This window comes from Pteropus medius, unplaced genomic scaffold (assembly GCF_902729225.1).
Source record: "Pteropus medius unplaced genomic scaffold, Ma_sr-lr_union100, whole genome shotgun sequence".
NCBI lineage: Eukaryota > Metazoa > Chordata > Mammalia > Chiroptera > Pteropodidae > Pteropus > Pteropus medius.
The window spans coordinates 10,179,731-10,203,734 of NW_024349519.1; the positions used below are offsets into that span (position 1 = coordinate 10,179,731).

At 37.7% G+C, this 24,004-nt stretch overlaps 1 protein-coding gene and 1 pseudogene across 2 annotated transcripts in view; one reads left to right on the forward strand and one right to left on the reverse strand.

Annotated features, from left to right (window-relative positions):
• The first annotated feature begins 19,843 nt into the window (after positions 1–19,843).
• The window catches only part of AMN1 (antagonist of mitotic exit network 1 homolog), a 38,615-nt gene continuing 34,454 nt past the window's right edge, over positions 19,844–24,004 (forward strand). The window contains exon 1 of one of the 2 annotated variants that reach the window (XM_039882367.1): positions 19,844–20,101. In XM_039882367.1, the coding sequence (XP_039738301.1) occupies positions 20,064–20,101 (38 nt within the window). In that variant the 5' untranslated portion in view covers positions 19,844–20,063. Of the gene's footprint in view, positions 20,102–23,312; positions 23,356–24,004 lie in introns of those variants that run through there. The other variant, XM_039882366.1, reaches the window with a different exon arrangement.
• On the reverse strand, positions 23,199–23,317 carry LOC120618744 (uncharacterized; annotated as a pseudogene).

A 24,004-nucleotide genomic window follows, 5' to 3' on the forward strand; every position in this document is an offset into this window, starting at 1 on the left:
TTTTTCCACATTCTCGCCAGCACTTGTTACTGTCATTTAAAAAAATTATTATAGACATCATTGTGGGTGAGAAGTGGTATCTCATCATATTTTTGATTTACATTTTCCTAGGTCTATCTTTATGCCAGTTTCACATAGTTTTGATTACTGTAGTATTGAAGTAAGTGGGGAAGTGTGAGTCCTCTAACTCTGAACTTCTTTTTCAAGATTTTTTGGCTATGTAGGGCCCTAGCAATTCTATATGAATTTGAGGTTCAGCTTTTCCATTTCTGCAAAAAAGGCTATAGAATTTTAATAGGAATTGTATTGAATTAATAGATTAAGTTGGGGGAGTACTGTCATCTAACAATATTAGGTATGCCAACCATGAACACAGATATCTTTTTAATTAATCTTCTTTAATTTCTTTCTATGGTGTTTGGTTTTTACAGTATGAATCATCCACTTCTTTCATTAAATTTATTTTTCAGTATTTTATAATTTTGATGCTGTTATAAATAAAATTGTTTTCTTAACTTCATCTCTTGATTATTATTGCTAGTGTATAGAAATACAACTATTTTGTATATTGATGTTATATTTCTGCAACATTGCAACATTTATTAGCCCTAATGGATTTTTTAAAAATTAATCAGGATGTTCTGTAGATAAGATTATGTCCTCTGCAAGCAGAAATAGTTTTACTTCTTCTTTTCCTATCCTGATGTTTTTTATTTCATTTTCTTGCCTAGTCACCCTGGCTAGGACCTCCAATATGATGTTGAATACAAGTGGCGAGAGTAGGCATCCTTGTTTCCAATATTTTTTAACTTCTAATTTTCCTCTAAATTATAAAGATAATTTTTACTGGTGATAGTAGTCATCATTTTTTAAAACTATAGTTAATAGTGCTTTTAATATTTTCCTATTGAACATAAGTTGGCTTGGGCATTAAAATAGATTCATGTTAAGGAAGGGTCATATATTCTTACTCTTTTACAAACATTTTTGATTCAAAAGTGGATGTTGAAAGTTTTTATCAACTTTTTTCAGTCTGTAGAGTTGATGTTCCTTAGATCTATTCATGAAACAGATGGCCTAATATTTAATCATCCTTATATATCTGAAATAAACCCCATTTTGTCATTTTTTTTTAAGATATGACAAGATTCTTTTTCCTAAGATTTTTTATTTAGTATTATTCTATCGATATTTACGAATGAAATTAATGAGCAGTTTTTCCCTCTATAGTCTTTGTCACATTTAGTATCAAAATCATTCTTGCTTCAGATAAAGAATTTGGAAGATTTCTTTCTTTCCTGATGTAGCGGAATAGCTTAAATAGTTTTTTCTTAAAGATGTAACCACTAATGGAAAGCACCTGGTGCTTTTGTGGGCTAGTTCTTTGTACTTTTTTTATGGTAATTGATTTGCCTAAACCTGTGTTGTTGTTTTTTTTTAAGATCAGTTTTTGGTAAATTATAGTTACTTAAAGAACCCATTTATAGTTTCTTAAAGAAACCAAATTATTGCATTAGGTATATTTTGCTTTTTTTTCTTAATTAACTTAGCTAAACGTTTATCTATTTTTTTTTAAAGTGACCAGCTCTTGGATTATTTAATTCTACTAATTTTTGTTTTCTAATTAAGTGGTTTCTACTTTTATCTTTTTAACCTCTTGTCTCTGCTTTCTTAGATTTATTTAGCTGATCTTTGTTTAACTTCATTTAAATGCTTACTTCATTTGTTTTCATTGTTCCTTAATGGTTAATGTAGTGATAATTTCCAACTGCTTTGTGATTTATTCACCTGTGGATAAGATCTAATTTGGAATATTCGTAGATCTAGTTTCTATGATGTTTGTGTCAGCATGACCTGGAGTATAAGTAATTTATAGTTGCTTAAAAACCAGAATCATTTAAACAGGCACTAATAGCCAATGACAAGGCTGATCAAATTGGGGCGATCGTTTTATGAACATTATAGATAGATGTCTACCCAATGTATTGTATACTTGAAACTAATTTAAATAAATAAATTTATTTAAAGAATTTGGAAGTGCTTGACATAACTTTAGTCTTTGCTAAAGGATGGCTAGAACTTTATGTAAACCTTTTGCACAGTAACTTGTTATTTTATCTCAGACCCAAACGCCACCCCATGTGCCTAACACTGACTAAAATTGTGTGCCTTGACCTTACTGTTTTTTGCAATATTTGACACAGTCCATTAAGTTCAAGATTCGCACCCCCTCGCCCCCCTCCCCTAGCAATTTTAGTACACCCTTCCTCTTTCTACAGCCACCTGTCCCCTGGTCTCTGCATATAAAAGTTTTGCTTGCTCATTCCTTCTCAGAGATGTTTCTAGCTTAGGTTTTGAATGTCTCCTATTGTAATCGTCTCCCTTAATTAAGTCTTGCCTTGCTGTTATCCAGATATGAATTTTTGCTCGCTACCATAAGAATTTGAAAGGTACTTTGATTTCTAGAACACCATTGATTCTACTGAATCTCTTATTTTTAAGTTTCTCTTTTTACAATATAATTTTCTTTTTGGTACCCAATATGACTTTTCCCCTTTTACTGGATGAATATAACTCATTTATAATTATTATAATTATTGATATAAAAGATATGTTTAATCGTGGTTATGTCATGTTTTGTGTTACGATTCACGTTTTTGAAATTAAAAATCATTTCCTGTGTGAGATTTTGCTTGTTCATATGTGTATTTCTTCTGATGATTGTTTGTATTTTTGTCTAATTGTGAAAGTGGAAATTCTCCAGTTTCAGGGAAGTGGTATCTCCAGGCGCCAGCCCCCAGGGAAAGCAGTAATTCAGTTACGGGGATGTGATATCTCCAAGCGCCAGCCTCAGGAGGAGTGCCACGTTCCAAGGTGCAGATGATAAAACTGTCTACTAGGCCCTGTTTGATCTGGGAGTCCCCCAAATACATTTATCTTTGTACAAAACATTAACGGCTAACTTCTACTTCTTATAATCTGCTTATTCAAGGATGCAATTGGAGGCTTTATAAGCTGCCTCCTCTAGAAGCTCGGGGCTGATCTCCTCTAACCCTGCATGGTGGAGAGTCAGTCACTGGCCGGCTAATAAAGGCTCATAATTAATCTCAATTGGCTCCGTGGGTCTTAGAATTGTTTGCGCCATAACATTATGTCTAATCTTCTCTTTCTTTAAACGGCATTATAAATACTGTCTGAACAATTATGAAATTAATAGCTTTCTTCTTCCTTTCACCTCTCCACTACTTCTCAATTTTAGTTAATTATGTTATCTTTCTTAATGTTTATCTTTTTAAATGTCTATCTTTCTGTTTAATAACAATAACCCTCATGTTTGTGTTGTAGCCACCAGCCCCCGATAGACACACAGACCACCAGAAACCAGTGAGTTATAGGAAACACGCTCTTTATTCAGCCAGCTGGGTCTGTCAGGGGTACGCAGACCTCAAATTAAGCAGCCCCGAAATGTAGAGGTACAGTGTTTTTAAGCCCTAAACCTCATTCCTCACTCTGTCTGAACACAAAAGTCTATTTTTCTTCTATTTACTGTCAACCCACAGGTAGGTTGTGCAAGCTGGGGTACAGAAGCAGAAGGCTTATTGTTAGAATGTTATGTTCCCATGAGTGATAACCTATGTTCCCATGGGCAATAGCCAAGCAGTAGTTTTCCAGCCAGCACATTTGCTTGTCTTAGTCCTACTTATCAGCAGTCCTTATGTAATCTATCTACCTTATGCTTTCTAGTCATCTCCTCTTTGATAAAATTCATCCACTTGCATATTCTGCAGAGCTAATGAAAACAGTATCCCTAAGATATTGTGTTTCCCAAACTGTTTGCCTTTACACTTAAGCAGCAGTTTGACTAGATACGAAATCCCTGGGTCACCCCTCTTTCCCTGAGAATTTCATCTGTTTTTCTCTGTCTACAATGTCTTCTACGAATGAATGTTGAGGAGCAATCTGAAGTAGGCCTAAGTTTTCCTCCTTATAAGTAAAGTGATATATTTTCTTTGACTTTCAAAGAATACTTTATTTTTGAAATCTAATAATTTTATGAGCACATATATTGGTGTTGACCACATGGACTCAAGTTTCCTATTTCTGCATTTTTTCTCGAGTTATATTTTTAATTTTTTCCTATTTTATTATTTTTTTCTTCTTTGCTTTCAAGATCTATAGATTTATGTTTTTCCTCAGCTCTGGCCAATTCACACCATCATCTCTACATATTGCCTCTCCTCCTTTCTCATTTTTCTATTTCAGAACACTCACTAAGTGTTAGGTCTTCTCATTCTATCTTCCATATCTTTTAACCATTTTTCATATTGTCCATTTCCTTGTTTCTCTTTACTGCATTCTAGATCAGTTCTTCAGATACATCTTCTGGTTCTCAAGTTCTCTTTTGAGTTATCTAATCTAGTTAATCCCTCCACTGAGGGTTCTTTTTTTCTGCCAATAATTGTATTTTTTATTTCTGGTTTCTTTTGAATTGTTTCCATAATGTTTCTGCTCATTCATTTCCAAAGTGTTTCTAGCTGAATCACTTTTTTAATTGCGTACTTTATTTAAATACATCACACACAGCTGTTTTATGTTGTATTCAGCAGTCCCCAACATTTTTGGCACCAGGGATGGGTGCTCCTATGAGAATCTAATGCCTGATGATGTGAGATGGAACTGAAGCAGTGATGCTAGTGCTGGGGAGCAGCTGCAAATATAGATAAAGCTTCCCTCGCTTGCCCACCACTCACCTCCTGTGGCCCAGTTCCTAACAGGCCTCAAACTGGTACTGGTCTGAGGCCCAGAGGTTAGGGACTCCGATATATGTAATTGTATTCCAATCCTTGAAATTTGGGGGAAATCTAAATCTGTCGTTTCTTGTTTCTGCTGACTCTCACTCATGGTTATTGTCTTGTGTGTTTGGTAATCTTGTTTGTGAGTTTATTGCTTGATCATAATCTGCGGGAGTCTCCCAAACTAAATTTGGAGAACTCTCCTCTAGACAAGGTTTGTTTCTATTTCTGTCAGTAAACAACACCACCTCAATCCTCCCTGGGGTCTTTGGCTTAGGGTGCCTCATATTCAGCTTGTCCACATGGTTGCCATTCCAAGTTTTGGTACCCACAACATTTGTGTTGCTATAGAAACACTTTCTCAGGTCAACACTGTACTTCCTGGCATTTTGCCCATCCAAATAGCTTCCTGTTTCTCTGGCTCTCTACTGTTTTCCAAGCCAACAGAAATTTGGCTTATGACACAGTATTTTGAGTGTGTTTGACCTTGACTTCTCCACAGCCAGTGGCGATAGGACCTTACAGGAATGTTCATAATGCAAACTCTCTTCACCCCCACTGTCACAGACGTAGACTGTTTTCTGAAAATACAACTTGTCCGTGTGATACATATGTTGCTGCACTTTCTCTGTTTCTTGGAATCATATGGGGTTCAAGGAAGCTTCTGCAACCAGCCCATGAATCTCATTTCTGCCTTTGAAACAAAAGATTTAGGCTTTCCACAAGAAATTTAAGTTATGTCCTTAACCTTCAAGCAGTATATTTTGATATTTCACCCTAACCATGACCCAAATCCAATCCCAAACCCTAAATCTAATGACATCTTTCTATAAAATATGAGCTCTTACCTGTGGAGAGCAGGTTGTAAACTGACAAGGTCCTTGCAATCTGTGAGGCCAACTAAGGGTTGACTCACCTCCACAAATCCTCCTAGGAATGGGGAAGTAGGAACTGATAGGAGAACAATGCGGATGTTGAAATGCAAATGATTATAGCAGGGTGTGTAGGGTGGGGATAATCTACAGAAATGCAAATGACTTTAGTAGGCTATGTAGATTGGGCGGGGATAATCTTATTTTAGCCAGCAAATGTATGCTCGCCTATAAAAGCAACTTGCAAAAATAAGATTGCCCTCTACTCCATCATCAGTGGATAGTGGGCCTCCCGATCCCAGCTTTCTGTCTTCTTTCTTTATTCAACCTCCCACCGTTCCCACTCAGGATTATTTTCCAGAGCCTCGCTGGACGTGGCAGGATTTACCGCTTGCTGGACGCAGCACTTAACATCCTCCCATACGCAACCCTTTCGCTAATTTTGTAATGTTGGGATTTATCTCATAGGTTTTTTTTCCTTCTCATTCTGCTTGTTTCTTTTGGGTAATTACTCCCCCCAAAAAGAGAAATGCTAGCTTTACACTACTGTCTTCAAATTCTTGGTCCTATGACATTCTTTGTGATAATTTCATTTTTGAAGTTATCAAATACACTTATAAAACTGTTTGGCAGTTTTCAATTACCAGAGGCAACTCATCTTGGTTTAAAATATTTTCCTAAACTTTAACTTTACATTTGTTTACCATCGTGTGGTCTCCTCGCCATTGTTTAAAAACATATTATCAAGGACTTTGAAAGTGTTTTACTAAAGCAAAAACATAATGATGAAAATAGTAATATAAATATTAAAATTCAAAGTGTCATAAATGTAAAAAATGAATGAGACTTTTATTTTTAGATAAGCGAAGAGGCAAATGTGATAATTTCATAAAAACAAGTGAATAAGAAAAATATAAATAGAAGTTTGAGAGTGGATATCTGAAAATTAGCAACCTGGCTATTTTTTCTCACTAGTATCTTCTAAGAAACTTTGTCAAGTTTTGGCAAGAAATTTCTAACAAGACACTGTGACCTCTGGCAGCCTAATTAAATTTTTCATTACTAGAATAAACAATATGGTATGAAATCAAATAATTATCTTTGCTAAAGTCAGAAAGAGGCCAAAACTAATACTTTATTCAAAGTTGCACTCCTTATATCCTAAAACAGGTAGTTCTTACTGTTGTCAAAAGGTTTGTGAAAACTAACTGCAAAGTTATTGAAAATTATAAAATTTAAAATCAAGACATAAAGGCATGAATAGCCAGCCATACCTTTGTTAGTTTTCTATTGCTATGTACATCATACATTAACTATCTCTTTCTGTTGGTCAGGAATCCAAGGTGGATCCTTTGCTCAGGGCCTCACAGGGCTTGTGTGTGCGTGTGTGTGTGTGTGTGTGTGTGTGTGCGCGCGCACGCGCGCACTTTATCTCATTTAATTCTCTCAAACTGCCACACAGGGCAGGTCCTTGTCCCACTTTATAGATGAGGAAGCTGAGGCTTAGACAGCATCCCTAGTGGAACAAGATTCAGATGCAAGTCTGCTCACTGGAGTGCTGTGATGCCTCATCTGAATTCAAATGGGGAAAGATCCACTTCCCAGCTCACTTATGTTATTGGTAGAATTCGGTTACTTGAGGTGATAGGACTGAGGGCTTCAGTTTGTTTTTTGGTGTTTTTCCCCCCACTGCCTATCAGCCAGAGGTTGCCCATAGCTCTTAGAGGTTTCCTACATTCCCTGCTGTATGGGATTCCCTACCCTGGCCATTTGCTTCCTCAAAACCAGTAAGGAGGAGAGGGATGGGGGAAGAAAGACTGAGACTGAGACTCCAGCAAGATGAATACTACAGTCTTATATAACATAATCATGTACACATAATTACATACATCCTATTATCTTTGCTGTATTCTTTCAGTTAGAAGCAAGTCACAGGTCTGCCCACACTTGAAAGGACAGGAACACATAAAGAAATGAACACCAGGAAGTAGGGATTGTGGGACCACCTTAAGAGTGACCTACAATAATACCTTTTAATGCAGAAAGATTGTTTGATTATGCCCTAGACCCTCTTGAGGGTATCTCATAATATCTGGTATATGTGCCATAATAGCTTTCTAGAATGGTAAAATTTTAAAATTCTGTCCTCCTGGATTTGGATAAGGTACTATATTACTATCCTCATTTTACAAGTGAAGAAACTTACCAAGAAGTGACTCAATCGAAAGAAAACTCAATTCCATGTGTTTCTTCTCTGTTCTTAATACTTCATTGCTACACTACTTCACTTCTGACAACAGCTGTGTGGATCTTCCACACATCGAGCAATTCTTCAACACCAGCAGAGTGTCCTACAATGAACTCAGTTTGGACACTATCTACCTAGAGATAGGTTCAGCTCTACCTGGAGATAATAGGTCAGTCTCACAAGTCCTCTCCCAACCTTGCCCCTACTTTAGATGCCAATCATAACTCCAGGTTGTTACCTGCCTTCTGACTTACCAGTCATAAATTGGAGGTTCCCACGAACCTCTCTTCAGAATCAATTAATTTACTAGAGCAGCTCACAGAACTCAAGAAAACATTTTACTTACTATATTACCAGTTTATTATAAAAGAATATAATTCAAGAACAGCCAAATGGAAGAGATGCATAGGACAAGTTCTGAGGGAAAGAGCATGGAGCTCCATACCCTCTCTGGGTACAACACTCTCCCCAAATCTCCACATGATCATCAAGCTAGAAGTTCTCCAAACTCCATTCTTTGCATTTTTATGAAGGCTTCAATATGTCATGCAATTAGGTAGCCATGAGCGACAGGAGCAAAGGCCCAACTCCCAAACCACGAGAATTGCAAGAATGATAGCCTAAGCCAAAAGCTACCCCTAGGACCTCCCAGAAACACCCATTTTTAATTAACAATACTCCTACATCCTGAAGAACCAAGAAATAAAAAGCCATAAACAGCCACTGGTTTAAGCCAGCCACAAATGCCTGTGCAGTGAGGACTACACTGACCTTCTTTTTACCTTAGCTTCATTATACCATCATTATAATATCATACATATGCCTGGAAGTTCATGAATCTAATTACAACAGACTGAATTCTGGGTAAGTATATGTGCAGTAGACATAAGATTATTTAACAGCCATCAGTCAATTAAAATGACTTTACATGCCAATCAGTTAGCACCACTCTTGTAACCTTTCCATGTATATATACAGATATAATATAGACCTCCCCACATCTACAAGGCTATAGCCCTCACTGGTATAGCCCATTTCTCTCTTGAAATGTACTTTAATAAATCTTACTTTTTCTAAAATTCGCTGACCTGTAATTCTTCACTGCATCAGCAGAAAGAACCGAGGTCCCTCAGCAACATTGGGGCAATGATGGATTTAGATCACCCGCAACAGTAACAATTATATAGGCACAACTGATAATAGTATTAGCCACTGGTGACTGATTCACCTTCCAGCTCCTCATCCCTTCCCAGATAGGAAGGGTGGGACTGCAAGTTTCAACTCTCTAATCACATGGTTGGTTTCCCTGGCAATCAGCCCCCAACTTTAGAGATTTTCCAGATGTCGCCTCATTAACATAAAATCAAGTGTGGCTGAAAGGGACTTGTTATGAATACTAAGACACTCCCTTAAACTTTAAGGCTCTGGAGCTATTTCAGGAAGCAAGGACAAAAGACCAAATACTATAACAAAAAATGTTCCCATTGCTCTTAGGACATTCCAAAGGTTTTAGGAGCTCTGCGCCAGAAGCAAGATGAAGACCAAATTTATATTATAAATAATACCACATTCACCTTAGGCAAAAATAAGTGTTCAGACTCTGAGATCAGAGCCTAAGTTTTTGGATACATGCGAATTCCAGAGTTCTGAGATTTAGGGTCTATAATACATAGATTCCAAGAGCTATCATCGTCATGACAGCAACCCAGGATTAAAGGATTCAGAGCCCCAGAGGACTTGTAGATGCACTTGCTGCTTGCCACCAGCACAGTTCTCTTTCCCTGGAGGGCACCTTACACCTATTTGTGGAGGGGGCTGAGGATGCTAGGTGGGGCCTAAGGAGAGGAGTCGCTTTTGAGAAAGCCACCACCAGGCATAGCTCTGTTCAAGACATGACTCGATTCATTCTCCACAGCCCCCTTCATTCTTCACACTGCAGATCAAGTGGTATCAATCTCCTTCTAACTTTCAATGTTTTCCATTTCCTTTGAATAATATTCAAGTTCAAAAGACCCTGGCTTTTTCGACCCTTTCTCCTACTATTGCTCCCTCTATTCAGCCACACAAACTCCTTCAGTCTTTCAACCTTTACTGAGCACATATTCTGCTTCAGAGTCTTTTCCTTCTGTCCCCAAATCTCTGCATGATTAGCTCCTCTTTATCCTTCAGGTCTGTTAAATTAATTCAACAGGAGGCTTTAGACTAAAGTGGCCTGCATAAGCAAACCAAAATCTAAGCCTGTAAATGCCTCAAGGTTACACTATCAAAACACTAAGGGCAACTAATTACAAACAACCAATGAGGCTTTATGTTATAACCAAACAAATAATTTCCTTACTTTGCTCCCACATTTTCTCTATATTAATCTCCCTCCCATTCCCACCGCCACCGTGTCCATAGAGAGCTCCTGCTTCTGGTTTGGTACTGCTGGATTCCACCCGAGCAAAATTATAGGTATACATCTGATGCAGGACGGGGCAAAGTTCTCCGAAAGAGAGTCCTTGACTGAGCACAGGAAAGAATTCAAGTGCACACCAGAGTTAGAGTCAAAAAGAAAGTTTGTTAGAGATGGGCGGAGAAAAAGACCAAGACAAAAAGCACAGACGAAAAGCCCTGAGTGTTTGAAAAATTCAGTTTATACATCATTTTTCATTTCTATGAATTACAGTTTAAAGACTTTGTTTACCCATTTTCCTTTGATGGTGTGGATATGCAGTGTGAAAGGTAAGAGCATCTACCTGTGAAGAGGCCTGCTGGCAATTCTCAGCCTTTGATCCATAGGTTCCCCATATTTTTAGCCATAAGGAATGAATGCTTTTGTTTATTTTGTGTGGGGCCCGACTTAAAGACTGTTTTTCTGTTTTCCCTTCATGGTATGAGTAAATAGTTTGTTAGGAATCCCAGCAGAAATCTTTGTTCTGTAGGTTACCTTGTGGTCTGGCTGTAGGGCTGATCAGCATTTTGCTGACTATAACTTGATTTAACATTTAATTCTCTTGTCTCCTCCCTACATTACCTCAGAGATACTGGACGTTCAGTTCCAGACTACCACAGTAAAGCAAGTATCACAATAAAGCAAGTGGTAATTTTTTTGCTGGTGGGAGGTCTCGCCTACAGTTTGTAAAAAGCACAACACCTGTAAAATACAATACAGTGAAGTGCAATAAAACAAGATATACTTGTAATCTTTCTTTATTTCTCCCCTATTCTATCTTGTTCTTTATAGTCCTCATCTCCACATATTGTTTTGTGGGCTTGTTTTCTATATCTCACATTTACATTGAAATGTAAACTTGAAGAGGACATGTTTGTTTACTGATATCTCCTGCTTGGCATATAATATGTATTAAAGATTTGCTCGAATGGATGTAATTAATGAATTTTTAAAGTTTCATTACCTTACAGAAATATCAGACATTTAATTCCATTACAAATGACCAATAAATGTGAGGTAGAAATTATATAACTCTGTAAAAATAAAAATAACAAGTGAAGTTAACTATAAAAAGACAATGGCTTAAGCTGCCATTGCCCTGGCTCTCAGCATCTTGATGAAAGATCAAAATTGCCACTGCTCTCACTGTTATGAAACTATAATAATTATTATTTTTGCTCAGAGTAAGCTATTATTCTTACTAATTTTCAAAATGTTTGTGATATTTAACTATTTTATTTAAAAATCAGTGGTCTATTGATGAGTTTGAAATTTTCCACTCTTGCCCTTCCCTACTCTGGGCTCTAATAGCTTGAATTTATAGACGCATAAACTGGGATCCTTGACCTCTAACTTCTGGTTGGGTTGAAGCTTTGAAAGTCACCAGCAGAAGAGCAATAGGAGACTGGAAAGGGGGTCAGATTATTTCTCCAGCTTTCTCCTAGCTGGGTTGCCATAGGCTAGCTATGTTCCTTTACTGACTGAAAGCCATAGCTCCTTTTAGGTACCCTCACCTATGGCCACTCTCTCCAGGTTTTGGTAAGTGCTCCCTTCCCACCCTTTTAGGAATAGGAGAGGTAGGAGCTTCCTGCTGTTGCTGGTCCTAGGGTACTGATCCACGCTTACCCCTTAACTCCACCCATACCTTTGTAAACAGCCTCTTTATTAATATTTCCTTGCTCACCCTGTTTGAACTTTCTCAGCTTTCTCTTGCTTGGATCCTGAGTAATACATTGTATGCCTCAAACTCCTGGGAATTTGAAAGACACAGGTCTGTAGTAAAGGGAACCAAAGTTTTGCCACCCTGAAGCTGACTTTTTTGGATATTGATTTTTAAGCTGGTAATTAAGAAACATGACTCTGAAAAATCCTTTGACCCTCCCTCTTCCTAAGAGTTTCAGATGAAAAAGTGGGTGAAGGAAAATCTTAGGATGTTCCCCTTAGCTTGAATAGCCTAATTCGAATTAAGTATGATAGAAAGGAGGGCTTCAGGCACGGGCCTGTTAGCTAGATACCCACTGTGTCCCATTGATTCTGAGTTGCCTAGGAAGAATTTGCCTTCCATGTATGTTTAGTTCTCCCTCAAGTACCTGTAAATAGCCCATTCTCACTTCTGAAATCTAAGACCCCATCCCCCACCTTTCTCCTTTGTCAGCCATCACAGATGCCCAATGTTGCCTCACTGTCTTGGAATTTACATGCTTATGTGAATTTCCCATGTGTATTAAAATTTGATTTTTCTCCTATTCATCTGTCTCTGTTAATTTGATTATTCACCCAGCTAAAAGAACTTAAAAGGTGGGAGGAAAAGTATTAATTTTTTTTAGCCTCCACAATAGCCTAGAACTAAATTAAATCAAGGGTCCAACCAATGGAAAATTTTAACAATGCACAAGAATTCATGAGCATACTGCTCCCAATTTGGAGTAAGACATAATATGAGATATAAAAATAAATTAAATAAAAAGAACAAATGCCATTTTCATGAGTTTTTTGCATGAGTTAAGAGCGCTCCTACTTGGAAATAACCCGCACATGGCAGGATAATAAAGTAGTGGCTCCTCTGGCGTATCTTTATTCTATTTATCTTCAGCTCCCCTCAGAGTTATATATAACCTAAAGATCAGGTTTTAAAAAAATATATTGAATTGGCAAACCGCAGTTCTAGTCCCACCTTTATCATTTGTCTCAGAAATCTTGAAAAATCAGTCAATTTTTCTGACAGTTTCCAAACTATAAAATTAAGATGTTGAAACAATTGATAACTAAGATATCATTTAGCTCTAAATTTCTGATATCTATACATTGCGAAGACTGTCAAAAGTTTTTGTTTTAAAAATGCAGGGATGACAGTATACATAGTCATGCTTTAAGAACCCAGCTCTGCATCTCGATTGCTTGGTTTCAAATTCCAGCTCTATAACTGACTAGTCACTGTGGACTTGGGCATGTTTCTTAACCTCTTTGAGCCTCCATTTCCTCACCTGGAATTTGGGTGATAACGGTAAAAATATTTATCGATCAAGGTTGTTTTGAGGCTTAAATAAGTTAGAATTTGTAACATGTTTACTGTATGCAAGGCATTATTTTAATCATTTATTAAATGTTTGCAATTATTATTGATACTGTTAAAAGAAAATTTTCCACAATTTACTGAGCTAATAGGCTTTTATTCTGCAAATTATGAATGGAGTAGCATCTAATCTAGCAAATAGAAAGGAGCTCTAAAGAGCTGTACAAGGCAAGAAATGTTTACGAACCAAAGTGAGGAAGAAGTTATATTGGGCATCTGCTGATTGGTTAAGGCAGGGTTACTTTCCTTATATGGAACAAAGAGGAGTCTAGGAGTGGGGTCAGGCAACTTGTGCTCAGCAGGCAAGTACTGATGGATTGGCCTAGGACTTCCTTTTCTGGGAAAGGTGAGAATAGAAATTTAGTTAGGTTTCAGTTTGCAGATGTGGGGCTTAGCATAAGTGACTCCATCTTAGGCTTAGTCTGGACACTTTAACAATACCCAACTGAAATGATTTGGACTTAGTAATAGGTGATAATGTATACGTTATATTGAATTAAAAATTAATATTCGAAGAGCAATTGTTATTTTAAATCAAAATATAAACAGGATGGCTTAAGAGTGAAGAACCTAACTCATAACTTGGTCTTATAATTTGAGATATGACATGTAAAGATCATCTGGACAACAATTTATTGCCATCGACTTGTGTGCCCATATATTCTTATTGACCCCCCAAAAAAATATATATATGAGTTATACTTAATTATTTAATATATATAATTTATTATATATTTTTATACACACACACCAGGAATGAAAAGCATGATTTAAGGAAAGTAGTATTATTATTTTTATATAACCTACCCAGAGGAACAAACTATAATAAAGTTTTCCTTATATGGTACCTAGAGCAAGAAATGGAAGAGGGTCTGAGTTAGAGGAAACTACGGTAAAGTGGGCATAGCAAGCAAAGAAGTGAGAAAGGAAAAATGATATCTTGACCTTAACCTCACCCTGTCCACAAATCACTTACCATGTACCGGAAAACACTTTCGTTCTTGATAACCTTGCATTCTAAGATAAACAATGAATAACAGGAACTTTCTAAAAGCCTTGACTCAAAGGAAATCCTAAAAGCTTTGCCTCCCAAGATATGCCATAAAAACAATAACATCCTGTTTTCCTTTCCAAAAAACGGGAACATCTTGTTCTTATCCAATCCGAACTGTCAACTGCTATATCTGAGCTATAAATATCTGACATATCATCTGAGCTATAAATTCCTCTTATTTTATTTGATGAGCCACTACTTCTGAAAGACTGGTTCCTTTGAACTGCTAGTAAAAATGTTTCCCTGTCTCCAAATTTTATTTTGACAGAGTTCCTGAAAAGTCAGTAGTTGGAACTGATTTTCTTGGGGAGTCCTGAGTAGTTGGATGCACCAAGAGCCATCTTCATGGGTATACCACTCATGCGGTTGCACAGGGCCCTGCCTTTGTTTTAATGTTCTGCTATCACCATCTTGAAATTCTTAGTAATTTTTCAAAAAAGATCTCTGCAATTTATATTGCTGGTCTTGCATGCACCATAAACCTCTCTCCTGAGCACCCAAATGAGTCTGACAGAACTTTTTATTTGGAAAAGCTCTTACCTTCATCTGTAAAATAGCATGATACCTCATGTTTGATGATTACATAAGTATTTACCACATTTGACATCTAGAAGTTTCATAAATAATAATTCTGAGTTGTCCCGTTTTACTTTTTTGAAGTAGAACTATGCCCTCGTACAATCTACTTTTCTTCTTGGCAAGAGTCTAAATAGAAGCAGCAATTTATTTGAACAAGTATTAATTGTGAGAGTTGGGCTAGTTTTGTGTTCATTTTTTCACTTCCCATTCATTCTTCCTAGTACAATCAGACTGCATCCTCTACCACCACCTCAAGGGCCATGGATGACTTTCTTGTTGCTAAATCACCTTCAAGTGTAATCTTGTAACAATTTTGATGATATTTATCTTCTGTAGCACCCTACTACCTTTCTCCTATCCCTTTAAGCACTGCTTCGCATTGTCAGTTACCAGCCAATTGCTATTTCTCAGCTCTCTCTCCAAAGACTTATTGTTGTTCTCACTTTAGATACACCTGTTACATTCATCTATTCCTATATCTTCAATCTATATGCTGGTTACTCCTACTATGAATATATAAGGTGTTTTTGATAGCAAGATACAGAAAATTCAACTCCACTGATTTTATCAACAACAGAGGGCATTAACTGAATTTTGTAACAGAAGGTAGTGTTGGAATAAGTTTCTAAGCCCATGATGGAGCCAGTCCTGTCCAGGGTGCCACATCAGCTAAATCGTTTTACTTTCATCATTTGACAGCAGAGAGAAGGGATACTGTTCAAGCATAGTTCAATCAGGAAACCTGACGCTTTTCCTGTGATTCTTTCACTCTGTCTTCCTCTGTTTAATTTCACTAAACATGACAATGCCAAGAAAAGAGTGTTGCTTAACAAAACATAGTCATAAATTTGAGGAAAATTCTCTCCTACAAATCTTCAGCAAAACTTTTCCTGCTTCTTATTGTTTCCAAACAAATCACATGCCCACATGCCTATTCTTGGACTCATCCCTGTGGCTGAGAAAATAGTGATTTCTTGATAGCTTGAGACCTGCCAATCCCTTAATCAGTCACTGTGGTAGTCACTGATTACTTTAATCTAGACCCACTTCTGAAGATGAGGTCAGCTCCCCAACCCATGTGACAGCTATAAAATAAGGGATGAAATGAATATGTCAAGGCAACCACAACGTACATCAGATCTCTCTTATTCGGTGGCAAGAAACTCAAAATAAATTCTTGATACAAGTATCCTAAGCATCTGAAAAGCTGGTTTGTAGCTAGTGCAGGCCCTAAAATCTACAGGAAATCATTGTAAAATAGTTCTAACAATTGCGATCTCATGAGGGCTTACACATCTTTGACTTTTAGAATAATTGGCTAGAAATAACTAGGACTTAGCTTGTTATGTAATTGACATTTTCTTAAAAGAGAAAAAGAAAAAAAAAAAACCAGCTGTGATTACTTTTTTGACTAAGTAGAAGAATGCAGGCACCCAAAGCTGAACACTTCACAATACTGGGGCAGGGACCTGCATTTTCTTGGTCTTGAAAAATCAAGTAACCAATGAAAAGGCCTAGATGGGCAGCTGTGCAGTATTCAACAGATAGGAAGAACCATGAAGTTCTGTCCTTATCTGCTCTGTCAAGATCTTCCATGGTCTTCTGAGGTTTAATTGGCTCACGGAGCAACAGAGGATTCTTGTAAGAAATTACTCTATTTGGAAGTAAATGCATATGCTGTCACTGCTATTTGACTTTTTCTTTAACAGCAAATGAGCACAATTTCCCGATTTATAGCTCCAAACCTATATTTTCCATAGACACCTCAAAAGCCACATGTTTGAAATTTAAATAATCTCCTCCTCTTCCAAAAATTCCTCTAAGCTCTTAGCTCAATAAATGGCAACACCATATGCCAACCCGATTCTCCAAATGCAAAGCCTAGAAATTAGCCTTTACTCTTCACTTTCCACTACCCCAACCCTAATCAATTTCTAAATGCTATCACTCCTACCTCTATTACCTCTTGAATCTGTCTGTCCATTCCACTACTATTATTTTAGCTTAAGATATCATCAAAAGACTCCCATCAGGTCTCAGAGCCTCCACCTGTGATGTCTACAATTCATTAACCACTTACCAGCTTTAGAGTTCTTTCTAAAACTCATCTTTCCAATGCATGTACTGTCTTTGCTTGAAACCTATTTATGATTCTGCCCAAAGTCCTCCAGACAAAGCCTAATCTGTAAAACATAACACAGGCCATAAGGCCTCATTTTAGCGTTCTAGATGAGGAGAGAGCAAACCCCCAGCCAGCCAAATCCAGCCTGCTGCCTGTTTTTATACAATTTAAGATTTTTACATCTTTAAATGGTTGAAAGAACTCAAAAGATAAATATTTCATGACACTGAAAACTATAAAATTCAATCTCTGTGTCCATAAATGGAGTTTTACTAGAATAGAGCCCTATTGTCTGTAGCTGGTTTTGAGATACAAATTGGTAGTCATGACTAAGCCAGTATGGCCCACAAAACCTAAGCTATTTACTACCTGGCCCTTTATAGAAAAAGTCTGCCAATCTCTGCTCTATACTCATTGCTCATCACTCTCTATTGTAGCCATCTTGAACTACTTGAAGTTCCTAAGAGGCCACCCTTTTCTCTTTGACCTGCTCCGCCCGCCCCTCCATGGGAGCTCTCACAGAACTAACTCCATTTAAGCATTTAACAGTTATTCTGATTGTCCTTTTACTCGTCTGGCAGAAGTGTTCACCACTGAATCCTCAGCACCCAGCACAATCCCTGTCCTTCTTCAGTGCTTGATAAATTTGTGTTGATGAATGAGCAGCATCCTGAAAAGATGAACAAACCTGGGTTCCAATTTTCAAGAACTTAAAAAGGGAAGACAGCAATATAAACAACAAATTAACCTATAAAGAAGAAAAAAAAAAGCACTAAAAAGTAGCACATACTCTGCAACATATTCAAGCAGAAATAATTCCACCTGGGAAAAGGTGCCCCTTCTTTATAAGGAAAGAGTGAAGAAATAAAATGGAGTCACTATGGTCAATTTGCTAAATTTTAAAATCAAGTAGGCTGAGGCGTGACAAAGTGGTTCTTATTTTGCTTTAACTAGCCTGAGAACTTAAACTTTTGAACTTTCTCACTTGTGCCTGGAGATATATATAAATACACAAATATATTGACAAAAGATACATATATATATATACAAAAGAACATCCAGCCTAAGAAAAAGTCTTATAAGATTTTATTTGAGCCAAACTGACAATTACCAGGAAGCAAAATCTCAACAGATTGAGAAAATGCTCCAGAGAATGGCAGTTTTGCAGCTTCTTTTGTACATTAGAATTAAAAGAGAAGACGTAGGAAAGGTTACATGAAATTCATAGGTGGTAGATTAAGGAGGCAGGGGAAAGCAAAGCAGGGAAATCTCTGAGATTGGATAAAATGCAAAATGAGAAGACACATACTTGTTTTACATTGGTGGGTATAGGATAGTTAACATTTACAGCACATACAGATAATACGTGGACAACAAGTCAACAATGATGGGTTTTGTGCTCTGGTGCCCATGGTTGTGCCTTTAAGAGGCCTGAAAAAGAAAATTACTTTGACATTCAAAGGTATGTTATCTTAGATGCATAAAGATAACAGACAATTTCAAAGGTGAAGATTGACCTTTATTAAGGCAGCTACAGGCCTAGGGCATGTCTACCCACCATGATCTGCTTTTAGGAATTTTTACTTTCATAGCACCACGTGATTACCTTAAGCCTCTGGGTTTGTAAGGCCCACCATGAAGGCTTCCCCTGAGCTTGTCAGTTTTAGTATGTGGCCCCTTTTTCATCCACAGTATAAATAAACCCTATAGATACCCTTTGATAACCCTTTGAAGAACTTATGAAAGAATGTTCACAACTCCAGACCACTTGACATCCATCATTCAGACTGCCTGACATCTGGCTGATTATCATCTTGAACCAACCCAAAGGCTGAGAATGCAGGACTGATTCTTCTCAACAATGTGACTTTTTACTATAAAAACTCTCAGCCTAATATTGTAATAACTTTGCACAGTGACAGATGGTTACTAGACTTAGTGTGGTGATCACATCATAAGGTACATAAATGTCAAATCATTCTGTTGCATACCTGAAACAAATATTGTATGCTAACTATACTTTAATAAAAGAATATTTTTAATAAAAAATAAAAACTCTCAGCTTTTCTTTCTTCTTCACACTATTAGTAGTGCCTAATTGTGTTTCTGACTTGCATAGCCTAAGACCCTTTAATAATTCTTTGTCATTTTATTTCTAGCCAAAGCCTCCTGGCTGTGCTCAGTGGGCATGTAGAATCCTTTCTGATTTGAACATAAAACCCCTACTTCCATGATGAAATTCTTATTAGAGCTTTTCTTGTTTACATATAATGTCCTTGTCTGTAAAATAAGGCTAAATAATTACTTCACAGGATTAAATTAATACGGTTCGTTCGTTATTGAAAGCAAGTAGCTCAGCGTGTGCGCTTCACAGAAAGTACTTGTTAAGGGCAGTCACTCCCGGGTCATCTACAATGCTGTATGCCCGTAATTAATGGAGTCTGTACCCAAAGGGTTCTCCGATATGTACCGCCAAATGCATGGCCCTGCATCAAATGCATCCCTGTAGTAAGAGCTGCGCCTCTTCAACAATATGGGACTTCAGATGTTCAAGGCCAGGCGGCGTGTGGGGCTAAATCTCCAGGGAAACCGCCGCGAGCGGGCGCTGGTTGAGTGGAAGAACTACAACTCCCGTGGTGCTTCACGCGAGCATAGGGCTACTCTATATTTTATCACCCTCCAGCCCCTTCCGTGAATCCCGCAGAGGTTCCGCCTCGAGGGTTTTCTTTTCTTTAGCTCTGCAGTCCCGGCGTGGTCCCGCCGCAGTCACTGGAAAAACCCATGCTCCAGGTCCTACGGCGTTGTGTGAGGGGCGGGAGTTGAAGGACGGTCTCTGGCTGGTTCCGGCGGCCCTGGGACCGCGGAAAAGGCCCTGGATAACCGCCGCGATGCCCCACCCGCGGCCAGTCAGTCAGCTCCTGGATCTGTGAGTCCACCCTGCCCCACCTCCCCTTCTCCCTGGCCCAGCACCTCCCCCGCTTGGAGGGAGGAGGGGGCTGCGCCTCTCTCCCTTCTGTCCCCTTCCCATCCCCCGACCTCCGTAGAGGTCCCGCTGCTGTTTCTCTTCCTAGATTCTTGATTTGTCATCCCTCGGTGAGGACAGTTGTGTCCAAGTGGGCTGCCCCTCTGTTTTCTGCCCTTGTCCGAATTCCCAGGCATCCTTGACAGCTCGACGCCCCGGTAGTTCCTGGCAGTGGCCTGTTTGTGACGGGAGCTGAAGGCCTTGGTGGAACAAACACTAAGTGGGGCTGTCAAAAGCCTTCAGCGGTGTTTCACCCAGTCACTATAACTGGGATAAATACTGATTCTTTGAGGCAGCACGGATTCTTGACTGCGATTGTTGGGTTCAACTGCCAGTTCTGCCATTCACCAGCTGTATGGCCATGGGAGAGTAGCATTCTCTTTCTGTGCCCGAGTTCTCGATCTATAAAATTAGTATAACAGTACCTATCTCATGGAGTTGTAGCGAGTAATAAACTTAACTTATGTAAAGTCCTTAGAGGGATACCTAGTGTCAAAAGAAATTTCAGAGAGCTTTACTTGATATGAATGTTTCATTGAGAGAGAAACAAGTAGCTCAGAGACAGGTAGTTACAGGATGGTTTATAAAGTGACAACGAGGAAGTTGTTAACCTTTAACGATAGTTATTCCAATAGGAGTTTACAAACAGCAGGGAGTTCTTAAAAGTGATTATCCTATACTATTTTAGGAAGACTATTTAAGTTATCAGAGGTATTTACAAGAGATAACCTGTTAAATTTTGCTTTGTTCATGAAATAAAGTAGATTAAGTTTCACTTATGTGTCCTAACTGGTTTGGTTTGCTTGTGGGATTTTCAAGCCTGGACTCCATTTTATTTTATTTTAAAAGCTTCTCCCTCTTGGTCATTCAGCAAGCTAAGAGTGTGAACAAATATATTGTTACTCTCGCTACCACTGTCGATGTAGTCATTGGGATCAATGGTCATGTAATCACTGTTACCTATAGTTGCCTAGTCATCTTGGACATGGGCGGTGAGATACTGAATGCTTCAAGTTGTCTAATCCTGGTAGATAATATTGGATGTGTGAATGGTTGCTGAAAGGCATTTAAAACTCTTGAGAGGCTACAATGCACTAGGGAGGTTAATATGATTGTAGGGAGAATAATAATAGCCAAGGATTGAAAAAATCTCAGGAGCTGAGATTTAATCAATGAAATACATCAGTAGAAGAAGTGTTGCCTATTTGATGAAAGATTAGTATCTGATCTTTAAGATCTTTTAGATTTGGGGTAACAATTCTTGATTTATTACATGTAAACATTTTTTTACAAGTTACAGCACATGTACCTCCTTGTTGGGCAGTTAGGTTATCTAAGGCTATGCAGTTGTCTAATATAAGTTTGGCTAAAGAGTTCTATCCTAGAAGAGGCAAGTCAAGAAGACCAGAGGCCATTGCCCAGCATCCTGCTCCTAAATCAGCGTTGTCATTCAGAGAGAAGCATATCATTATCCCTGCTCCCAGCTCTGAAATTGTGGCTCAGAGGTTTTTCCAGGGAGAGAGGCAAGCTGCAAAACAAAGAATACCACAGTCTCAAGAAACTAACTTTATTTGAAATAGAGGGCAGGTGAAGTTCAAGCCTAAGGACTCTCAAAATCAATGGAGATTTTGATATTAAGTAATTATAAAGAGGCTAATAGCTTCATGTGAGAGGCAAGCTAAACATAGGCCAACAAGTTTACAAGAGAAAACCCAGGAAAGAGACATCTAAGAAGAGTCTTGAGATCAGAACAAACCTTAGGAACTAACCAAAGAGGAGTCCAAAGTGAATTAGATGACATTTTGGAGCAATTTATACTCCCAGGCAGTGTTGAAAACATTAGAGCAATCAATCTGCAATGAATGATGGCTAACAGCTTGGTGCGATACCAATAGAGGCGTAATAGAATAATCAAAGAAAGAGATAGTCAAAGAGAGCCCAGCTAATACCACTGTCATCCCAGGGTGACAATACTTATGTCCAAGGCTATGCCCACCAAGGAGCAACATCAGAAGTTGCATACAGTGAGGGAAATAAACTTCACTAAAATAGTCCTGCCATGTCACTAAACAAGTAAACAATCACAAGTCAGGAGCGGGGGAATCTGTATTTAGATTTACTGCATTATATTATCTAAACAGTTTTCAAAAAAACATTGCAAGATAAGCAAAGAAACAAAGTATGATCCATCCATACACAGGAGGAAAAAACAGGCAACAGAAACTCTTTGAGAGGACCCTGATGTTAGACTTCAAAGAAACTATTATAAATTAGTTCAGAGATCTAAAGAAAGCTATACTTAAAGAAGTCAAGTGGAAAACAGTTTGGCACTTCCTCAAAAAGTTAAACATAGAATTACATTACTGAGCAATTCCACTTCTAAGTATATACCCAACAGAATTGAAACTAGATAAACAAATAACTTGTACACAAATGTTCATAGCAGCACTATTCACAATAGTCAAAAGGTGGAAAGAACCAAAATATACATCACCAAATGAAACAATAAAATGTTATTCACCAAATGAAACAATAAATGAAATGTCATTCAGCCGTAAAAAGGAATAAAGTACCAGTCCATGCTACAACATGAATGAACCTTAGAAACATTATGCTAAGTGGAAGAAGCCAGACATGAAAGGCTACATATTGTATGAATTTACTTATATGAAATATCTGAAATAAATAAGTCTATAGCAACGGAAAGCACGTTGGTAGTGCCAGGTACTAGTGGAAGAAAGGAATGTGGACTGACTCTTTAATTGGTACGGTTTTCTTTTGGGCTAATGAAAATGTACTAGATAGGGGTGGTTGTTGTACAATATTGTGAATGTACAAAATGCCACTGAATTGTACACTTTAAATGATTAATTTTATGTTATGTGATTTTCACCTCAATTTTAATTTTTAATTTTTTATTTTTTAGGCAAGGCAACCCTTGGTTAACCTCACAGATTGCAAGGACCTTGTCAGCTTACAATCCCTTATTTTTCATTTTTTACGCCTATAGCACCTTGTCTTCCTAGGTGGTCTCCCATCCAAGTACTAACCAGGTCCGACCCTGCTTAGCTTCCAAGATCAGACAGGATCAGTCTTGTTCAGGGTGGCATGGCTGTAGATTCACTTCAGTTTTTAAAAAGGAAAATAAGAGAAGAAAGGTATGATGACATTGTCTCATAAAGTAGAGAATATCATTAAATAGATAGGAATTATATGTAAAAAAAGAACCAAATGGAAATTGAAAAAGTGCATTAATTGAAATTTTTAAAAATACTTTAGAGGGACTCAACAGAAGATTTGAACTGGCAGAAGAAAGAATTAATGAACTCGAAAATAAATCAATAGAAAGTATGCATTTGAAGAACAGAAAGAAAATAAGATAAAGAAAATGGAACAGAACCTTGGACAAGTATGAGACCTCATTAAGTATGTCAACATACATGCAATGGGAGTACTAGAATGAAGAGAAAGGAAGAGAAATCTTTTTGACAAGATAATAGCTAAAAGTCAGATTTAATGAGAAACATTAATCAACCCACCCAAGAAACTCGATTAATTGAAATTAACTCAGTGAATTTGTAAGGTAAACACAAAGTAATCTATACATAGAAATATTATAGTAAAAATATTGGCTGAAGCCAAAGGCCAGAAGAAAATCTTGAAAGCTACAAAATAAAAATTACACATGTACAAGAGAACCCAAACAAGATTAACAGTGGACTTCTCACCAGAAATAATGGAGGCAGAAAACAGTGGGATGACATATTCAAAGTGCTGAACTAAAAACTCAGCTAAGAGTCCTATAAC